At 38.2% G+C, this 9,423-nt stretch overlaps 1 protein-coding gene across 2 annotated transcripts; it reads left to right on the forward strand.

Moving 5' to 3' along the window:
* Nucleotides 1-765: 765 nt before the first annotated feature.
* Nucleotides 766-7,948, forward strand: lrit2 (leucine-rich repeat, immunoglobulin-like and transmembrane domains 2). Of its 2 annotated transcripts, none has more exons than XM_087982301.1 (3): nt 766-881; nt 1,465-2,246; nt 4,423-7,948. In XM_087982301.1, the coding sequence occupies exons 2-3, from the start codon at nt 1,478-1,480 to the stop codon at nt 5,223-5,225; spliced, it is 1,572 nt and encodes a 523-aa protein (XP_087838427.1). In that variant the 5' UTR covers nt 766-881; nt 1,465-1,477; the 3' UTR covers nt 5,226-7,948. The 2 variants fall into 2 exon arrangements, with proteins under 2 accessions (XP_087838427.1, XP_043534961.2); XM_043679026.2 differs by lacking the exon at nt 766-881 and adding an exon at nt 1,112-1,348.
* Nucleotides 7,949-9,423: the final 1,475 nt, after the last annotated feature.

Raw genomic sequence — 9,423 nt, forward strand, 5'->3', positions numbered from 1 at the left:
TTTTTTGTAATTATCTCTCTACCTCAATTAATCAGGTAATAGGTCATCCGTTCACTGGCTATTCAGCTGTTGACATTTTGCTCACACAATCGGACACTTTTGATCACCTGCAGAGACTTATTCAACCAGTGGACACTCACACAACTTGTATGATCTTGCTGATTATAAATTCTGTGCCTGTGTGCTCCTCCTCACTTCACCTGATGAAAGAACAGCTCTCTGAAAGCTTGTGATTTCAAATAAATTTGATTGACCATAACCTGGTTTGGTGTTACTTTTGAACTTGTCCATCCCAGTCCAACACCTGCACCTCCACATCAGAGACAGGTAGAACCTGTTCTACAGCCATAACTGCTAAAGCCACTGCCCAAAGCTTACACTACAATAGCTAGTGTTAAAGTACTTAATTGACTGCAAAGCCTTTGGGATCGCCTGAAATTGAGAAATATGCTAAATAAATAGAAATCTTTTCTTTTATAGCAGCCACTAAACATTTCCTTTAGCTAGCGTTTGCACCAATTAGTATACATCTCCGAAATGGAACTAATATTATAGAAATTTAGCTGTCATCAATACGATTTCATAAGTCAGTTACAGGATGATGTATATCTTGTCCAGGCTCTGTAAAGGGGATACACTATAAATAAGGCCCACGTACACAGTGATTAAAGCAAAATACTGGGGATGTTGGAAATCTGAAACAGAACGTGTTAGCAAAACTCAGCAGGTCTGGCAGTGTCTGTGGAGAAATAGAGATTTAACGTTCGGAGTCTAATATGACCCTTCAGAGGAAGGATATAACCCCCCGCCCCTCAGATCGCATTTATCTGAAAGCGGGTCACCTAAAACGTACATTTGAAAAACGAAGAGGAACGAACCAGGTGCGGCTTAGAGTTGAATTTGAGCAGCATGGATGTGTCGTGTTTGTTTCAGATCAACGCTAAGAAGTCGGAATGAATTTCGTTTACAATTTGGTTTTGTAACACCGCGATTCCCCAATCGATTAAAATAAACATCAATATATTCCAGTAAATTGAGCAATCTTACTCGGTTCTGGAGGACTAGCCGGTTTGCTCTGGAGAATGAAAGTAGGACTTTATCTTATTTTCGCCGACACATCTTGCCTTCCGCCCAGCCCAAAGTTGCGTCAGATAGGATTACTGTTAATGTGATTCGATATAATCCATAACTATAGACAGGTCTGGTGTGAAGCCAAACGCTTTGCCTACGTTGAAACAATCATGGACATAATTTGGAATATGTTCTTTCTTCTGCTGGTCTGTTGTACAAAACCAACAGCTGCTTCTTGCGTGTCAGAATGTTATTGTAGGAATGACAGCTTTGGAAGGTGATAGCAAGTTCCTATTGCTATCTCAATACCATTTCGTAAAATTTGCCATATTCTCTTTTTTTTTTAACCAGAAAGGATAGTTTGTAAATGCCTGTATCTTTTTTGCTTTGCAGAAGTCTGATCTGCATGCCTTCCTCTTTGCAGAGAATACCAGAGGATATTCCACACGATGTCAGAAAGATCCGAATCGAAAACTCCCGTCTGGCAGAACTACCTCGTGGTGCATTCTCCAGAGTCCGTGCCTTGGAATACCTGTGGTTGAATTTTAACCAGATCACGCTCATGCATGTGAAGAGCCTGCAGCATTTGCACAATCTGTCCGAGCTGAGGCTGCAAGGGAACAAACTGCGTTCAGTACCATGGACAGCTTTCCAGGATTGTCCGGCTTTGAAGATTTTGGATCTGAAGCACAATCGATTGGACGTCCTCCCAGAATACGCATTGAGGCATCTCATCAACCTGACCTTCCTGGACGTATCTTTCAACCAACTCACGGTGATTTCTCAAGATGTGTTCTCAAACTGGTCAGTTTATCAGAGAAGCCAGCAGCCTCGGGATCAGGGGAACAGCCATTCCAACGCAGTGCTAGCCCTTCATGATAACCCGTGGCTCTGCGACTGCCGCCTTAAAGGTTTTGTGCACTTTATCAAATCCATCAGCCCCCCTTTGATTTTGATGAACTCTTACCTAACGTGTTCAGGCCCGGAGTCCAGGACCGGGAAATTTTTCTACGAGGTGGAACTAAAGAGTTGCTTTAAACCGTTAGCAACGGCCGCGGTCAGGAACATGAGCGTTTCACTCGGAGACGAGGTCCATTTATTTTGTGAGGCTAAAGGAAATCCTACCCCTACTGTGTGGTGGACAAATGGTGGGAAGATCATTCGGAAGTTTAATGGTATGACCAACAAGCTATTGTGAGGATCTGCAAGTTACCTTTTTGTTTGCATGTACAATAGCAATTAAACTATACTCAGAATGAAAGTTTCCTTTTTTTTGAGATAGCTGTTGAATCTAATAGTTTAGGATACAGAGCACAAAAAGGATACATTGATGATCTATAATTGCATTACATTACTCTTATTTCCAGAAATAATGTTGCCAAATCATTGATAACGAATAATATTGTCACACTTCCTGTAATTTTGATGTTTGCTTCCTGTCACACTTGGTCCCATTTTGTTGCTAACAACCATCTTGATACAAAACAGCAGACCCTAAAATTCACCAGGAGGAAAGCCTTGAGATTTGTAGCTGTATCAATGTAAATCCGATATGTCACATCAATGCAAACTATAGTTTCTAGGTCTGTAGTGAGCTGACAGAAATTTACAGAGTTTAATTTCTGATTAGTGAACAATTAAAGCACCAGAACATGTGGCTATCAAGATCATAGAAGTTGAACTTAATGCACTTTGGACTACTTTCATCCAGGAATCCCTACATTCCCAGACATAAATTGATTTGTCAGAACAAGCAGTTTACCATTCAGTGATTTTGCTGTTCTGACCCTCAACTCAATCTAACTCCTACATTAATGACATCACAATTGGGTAACATTTTCACTCATCCAGTGGCTTGCCCTTGTGCAATATGTCATGAAATAAGCTGAGCAAAGTAGAGTGCAAATGTGTAATGTTGAAAGGATTTATTACAAACATTTATGACACTCTCTAACTGGTTTTAAAGTCAACGTACTATTGTGTCACAACTTCATTTGTTCATTCATACATCAAATTGGGTGTCACTTTACTGACTGCCACTCTTGAGTCAATACAATAATCTCAGGTGCAAAGAAACTGTGATTTCAGTACTTCATTCAGGATATGGAATCCTTCCAAACTTTTCAGTACATTTAAAATGGGAATTTTAAGTTCGGGTATAACATTTGGACAACTTTCATTTGTGCTTCTGACCTAATGCATTTTAATTCCAACCCAAGACATAGTCGTAGTTTTAAAAATATCTAAATAGTTGGTAGGAGAGTTTGGGCAATTAACAAATTCCAACCACTCACTCATGACATTACAAATGAAACTAAGAAGGCCAAATCTGTGAACTCACTCACATTTCAATACACCTTTTTGTTACATTCAGGTTGATATACAAATAATGTCATGTAATGAATACAAAACAATGATCACTTACATTTATATAGAGCCTTTCACAATTACAGGCACACCAAAGCACTTTGCAGTCAATTAAGTACTTTTTGAAGTGTAGTCATTGCTAAAATGTAGGAAATGTCATGCCCAATTTACAGACAAAAAATTCCAATAAACAACAATCTTTCAACAACAGACCATTTGCTCTTGTCATGTTGATTGAGTGATAAATGTTGAGCAGGAAACTAATAAAATTATTCTCATGCAGTTGGTCAAGATAGTGCCATGGGATCTTTTTACCTGACTTGGAAAACAAGACCTCAATTGAACAACATTTTTTGTAAAAAAATGCTCCTCTGACAGTGCAGCATTCCCTCAATAATGCTCTGGAGTGCCAGCCTCGACCTTTTGTGAAAGGAAAACACTAGTCCATATAAATAAATTTAAGACAGTTTGGGCTGTGGCCTTTATTATTATCATTTGTGGTGAGATTTGATGGTGAGATTATTACAGCCTTTCTAAAATTAATGCATATTTTACATTATTAGCTATGGAAATTATGTAATGTAATCTTTTGAGATGACCAATGGATATATAAATTCAACATGTATTTCAGTAGTATTGATTAACCTCATCTCTTGTTTCACATTAATTCTAAATGCCAAGATTTTTGTAGTATTTTAGTTACTTACATTAGAAATGCAGAATGTTTACTATTATTGGAGATAACCTTGGCTGATAATTTGTGGGACGCTTCACTGCAGAGTTATTTCAACATCCATAACAATACCATTTATTCTACCATAACCATTTTTGTTGCATGTATTTTACTATATTGGATGTGGAAGCTATTTTTTGGTTGTCTGCTCCTCAGCATTGTCAAAATTTGTGCCTCTCTCAAGTAATTTCGCATGGTACACAAGTACTTTGACTTGAATTAATAAACACATCTTTGTTTTATTATTACAGTGTCTTTTGCAAATATTGATGAAGAAACAGTAAAGTCAGAGTTGGTGATTCCATCAGCTCAGAGTACCAATGAAGGAAGTTACATCTGCATTACTACAAACTATCTTGGAAACTCATCCGTGCAGATCCTGGTAAACATTTTAACTTCAGAGTCTTTGGGTACCCAATCATCCATGGCCCCGACAGCTTTTGAAGAAGAGAATGTTTATATAGATGTGAGGATTGCAAAGCAAACAGTCTATGGCATAACCCTAGAGTGGTATGCAGCAACTCAGAACCCTGCTGAGATCTGGTACACCCTGCACTTTGGGAAATTCGAAGACGCTAAAAAGGAAATGATTTATATTGGACCAGGAGTAAATACTTATTCTGTTAACGATCTGTTCCCAGCAACAAAATACAAGGTGTGTGTTACACTGAGGAATCAGCCTCCGAAGAGAGGTCAATGCATTATATTTGTTACCGGCAATGACATTAGTGAACTGGAGCAAAGGGAGAAACTCATTCACATTATAGTCATTGTTTGTGCCATGATTCTGGCAGTCCCGGCTGGAATGTATGCTTGTACAACAGAAACACGTTTCAGCTGCTTTGATAAATGCAGCAAGTTTTGTCGAAGACAAAGACGAGAGAAAACACTGAAAACAAGAACACAGGATGTCACGTTTGACAGCCTGCAGACAGGTAGTGATGCTGAGCTTTGCAACAGAAATTCCAAGGAAGACAGGAGAAGACGTAAAAAATCAGAAGACAAAACCCATAAGGTCAAAACGGAGCACAAAAATAGTGATGAATTATATTAAGCAGAACTACTATTAACTTGCTTTAGTCAAAATTTATTTATCCACCAGTGAATATTTTGTACTTGGGGCTGAATCCCCTGGCTACATTGAACATCTGCTGCCAATGTGGCACAGTTATTTTGGTCCTAGTTAAAGCATCTGTTATTGCAATTTACTTTAGGCATTCAGATTGATAGTCATGATGAAGCAGAACAAAAGTCTTGCTGATCTCCTGGGGTATTAGGAGTGCTGTCTTTTGGAAAAGTGGAAGGAGAGAGTGAACGCAATTTTATCACTTTAAAGTTTTGTATCTAACATTTGGAATTAGTATTATAAATGAATGAAAACACTTACATCAAGTTGGGAAGCAGAGAAGTTTGGAGTTAATTGGAGAATAGGTTCTCCCCGAGGAATACCAGCTAAGGAACAGGAAAACGTAGAATAAAGAATGCACAATGGTGTCACTGACGTGGGTTGTGGTTATAACACGATAGCTTTACATATACAATTTCAGCAATGAGTGTGGGCATAGAAATTCATAATGAAATGAATATAAATGTAAGATTTTGGGTATTATTTTTAGGTATATTCATGCACATTAATATTTTCTATCCAAGGGCTTACTTCACTGTTGACATTGGATCCTGTTAGCTTAATTTCGTCAAATGCAGCTAAAAGGAAATTAATTCAAAGCACACAGTCTTACTTTTCTAAGTTAATGAAAAGCAGTCAGGAAGATGAGAAGGCCTGGATATTTTATGGTTTTTCAAGACTAACAAAATAACTATCAAAAAGCAGTTGATAATGGTAGAGCTGTAAACTGGCAAATGTATTAATAAAGATGGTTCACAGTTGAAAAAAACGTTTTAATGTTACTTATTACATCCCAAAGTGCATTATTTTCATCAAATCAATTTTTGAGTAAGTAAACTATCATAGGAATAAAATCAGTTTAGTATAAATCCAATCAAGGAATAGATCTTCTCAGTCAGTGCAACAACAATGCAGCAGAGAGATAAACTATAAAGAGTCAGAGATGGAGTTTGACAACTATTAGTGAGTATAGCACAATTGATAACAGCAAAGGGATTAATATGAATCACTGGTAACTCCAAGATCAAAAACAGAAGGCAGTCAAGATGATTGAATACTTTTGGTTTGTTAAAAAGTGAGAATGACAGTATTGGTGAACATATGTTCATTTAGGATTTCAACAAAATAGCAATCAAGATAACTTAATCTTGAATAAAAAAGATGCAAAGCAAGTAAAAGTGTTACCTTTCTGGTCATGACTTGGAATTGCCGGTGTTGGAATGGGGTGGACAAAGTTAAAAATCAGAGTTGAAAAGTGTGGTGCTGGAAAAACGCACAGGCCAGGCAGCATCCGAGGAGCGGAGAATCGACGTTTCGGGCATAAGGCCTACATCAGGAAGTTAAAAATCACACAACGCCAGGTTATAGTCCAACAGGTTTATTTGGAAACACAAGCTTTCAAAGCACTGCTTCTTCCTCATGCAGTAATGGTGTATACTAGTGTTTCCAAATAAACCGTTGGACTACAACCAGGTATTGTGTGATTTTTAACCTCTTCTGGTGGTTAAGTTGGGTGAAAGCTCAATCTGCTTGGTTTATCAGCATAGAGATAATCGAGGCGCCTGAATTTATATTTACCATAATTCATGAAGATGGGAGCATGACATACTAATCCATGATAAAACTGGGTTACAAAAATGTGATTGAAATGAAAGAATGTCCACTTTAGGTCAAGTTGGAAGAATGTGAAGAAACATATTTATAAAAAAATAGATGGAACTAAATTTATGCAACTAAAACTAGATTATGCATAGAATCATAATTAATTGGTTCAGAATATTGGGATGGATTTTTACAGGGAGATGAAATACTTACGATATTCCTGAAGTAAAAGTATATCTTCAAATCTGGCTGTCTCACAGAGGTGACAGTATCATATTGTGCCCAATTAAGGGAGGGTTAAGAGAGAGAAAGGGAGCAGGGAGAGGAAGAAACTGGAAGGAGTGATGATATCAAATGCAACACATGACATGGAGCATCCATTAGAAATAGCCACTTTTATCCCAGAATGTTTAAGTGTCAGATTGGGTACCTGGCAGTATCTCCTGAGGAGAAGAGGTAGCTGGATCATAATTTCACTGCCAGTGGAAGACTATCCAGAATAAATCCAAAGTCATTCAAATATTCTTAGCCTGTAAAATTGCAATTATTTTATTAGCCATTTTGAATTTACACAGAATTTTCATATAAAAATATAATTGAAACATGCAAATATTTAAATTCATAGAAGAAAATAAAGTGTGTATTTAAAGATGGAAGAAAGCTTTTATAATGGGTTATTGAGTTTAGTGTATTTAGCCAAATACAACAGTAGGTTTTGCACTGAAATGTGCGAAGGTAACCAATCCCATTACAATATCTTTCAACATTCTTGTGTAGAGAGGACAATTGGCCAATGTTCCTCCTCCTGATCATAATCCACAAACCTCCGATTTAAATACTCACATTCGGGCTTCATATTTCATTGTTGGGCTTGGTTGTGATGCCTGCAACAGTGGAACAACAAAGTAGAATTATCTCCCAATGAATTACAGGCAAAGTACAATGGGCGAGGTACAAATGGTTTCTGGAAATATACACCAATAGAAAACCAACTCCTTTAGGAGAAAGTGAGGACTGCAGATGCTAGAGATCAGAGCTGAAAATGTGTTGCTGGAAAAACGCAGCAGGTCAGGCAGCATCCAAGGAGCAGGAAAGTCCTCATTCCTGAAGAAGGGCTCATGCCCGAAACGTCAATTCTCCTGCTCCTTGGATGCTGCCTGACCTGCTGCGCTTTTCCAGCAACACATTTTCAGCAACTCCTTTAGGACACAAGAAGAGAAAATTGTAGAAATGAGAGTCTTATTCTGACTGTATTTCTATTAGTAGTCCATAATCATTTAAAGAAATGTTTTTTTCTGTTAATACTTTAGCTGTGATTGTCCTTAAAGAGATACCATATCCATCCTTTGTCCAAGTTGTCATATCCATAATACACTGTTGTCCTACTTTCTGTTTCATTAATTATCTTACTTGATCTATCAATACTCTATTGAATGATTCCTCAAACACTGGTGCAGGTATTGAAGGTATCAGTTTGATTGTATATTGAGGGTTTCACACCACCTGGCACAAATGGCATGTTTAAGAAAACTACATCACATCCTTGAGACATCTGGATCAATAAAAAATATTATTTATAAAATGCTTGAGTTTTACATATTCTTACATGTCCTGAAATAGGAATTTCATGTGCTACTCACAACATCACTTTGTGGGCGGCACGGTGGCACAGTGGTTAGCACTGCTGCCTCACAGCACCTGAGACCTGGGTTCAATTCCCGCCTCAGGCGACTCTCTGTGTGGAGTTTGCACATTCTCCCTGTGTCTGCGTGGGTTTCCTCCAGGTGCTCCGGTTTCCTCCCACAATCCAAAAATGTGCAGGTTAGGTGAATTGGCCATGCTAAATTGCCCGTAGTGTTTGGTGAAGGGGTAAGTGTAGGCGAATGGGTCTGGGTGGGTTACGCTTCGGCGGGTCGGTGTGGACTTGTTGGGCTGAAGGGCCTGTTCCACACTGTAATTAATCTAATCTAATCATGATATCTGGGTGATCTCACTATCTTATGAACAACTGTCTATTTTTTGTATGCAGTTCTATGAGGAGATCTCCACTTGCTCATCAATATCCCATATTTAACAGAATAATACTCAGTAACTCCCTCAGCGTCAGCTTCATGTGGGCTAATTGTGCTTACTTGCTTAACTCCACTTCTGCTCGTTGAACATTAATTAAAAAAGACTTACTATTAAGTAAATAATACCATTAAGAAAAAGACATATTTTGTCAAAGTTTGCGCTCATCAGAACAATTTGCAAGGCTACAAATGTGAGGGGAAATCCATATTCATATTGTAGTGGATGAAAGGTGAAGATTGTTTGTGCTGAGAATACATCGTAGCTTCACTCCCCGCACCCAATATCACATTCAATTAGGCATAACTGAATCAGGAGCACCGGATTTCTGCTTGCCAATGGTCAGTGACAAGAACACTGTTGTTCCTATATCACCCAACTGTGCAGATAAAACTAGGACACTTACAACAACAAACTTTACAAGTCAACATTAGCCCCATCTTACTGTCATGCC

This window comes from Chiloscyllium plagiosum, unplaced genomic scaffold (assembly GCF_037043375.1).
Source record: "Chiloscyllium plagiosum isolate Xiang-an unplaced genomic scaffold, Cpla_swu_hap1 HiC_scaffold_43, whole genome shotgun sequence".
NCBI classification, from domain to species: Eukaryota; Metazoa; Chordata; class Chondrichthyes; order Orectolobiformes; family Hemiscylliidae; genus Chiloscyllium; species Chiloscyllium plagiosum.

Coding starts and splice junctions, on each gene's coding strand:
- lrit2 (XM_043679026.2), top strand. CDS start 1,242: ATGGACATAATTTGGAATATGTTCTTTCTTCTGCTGGTCTGTTGTACA. Junction 1,349..1,464: donor AGGAATGACAGCTTTGGAAG/GTGATAGCAAGT, acceptor TTTGCTTTGCAG/AAGTCTGATCTGCATGCCTT. Junction 2,247..4,422: donor GATCATTCGGAAGTTTAATG/GTATGACCAACA, acceptor TTATTATTACAG/TGTCTTTTGCAAATATTGAT.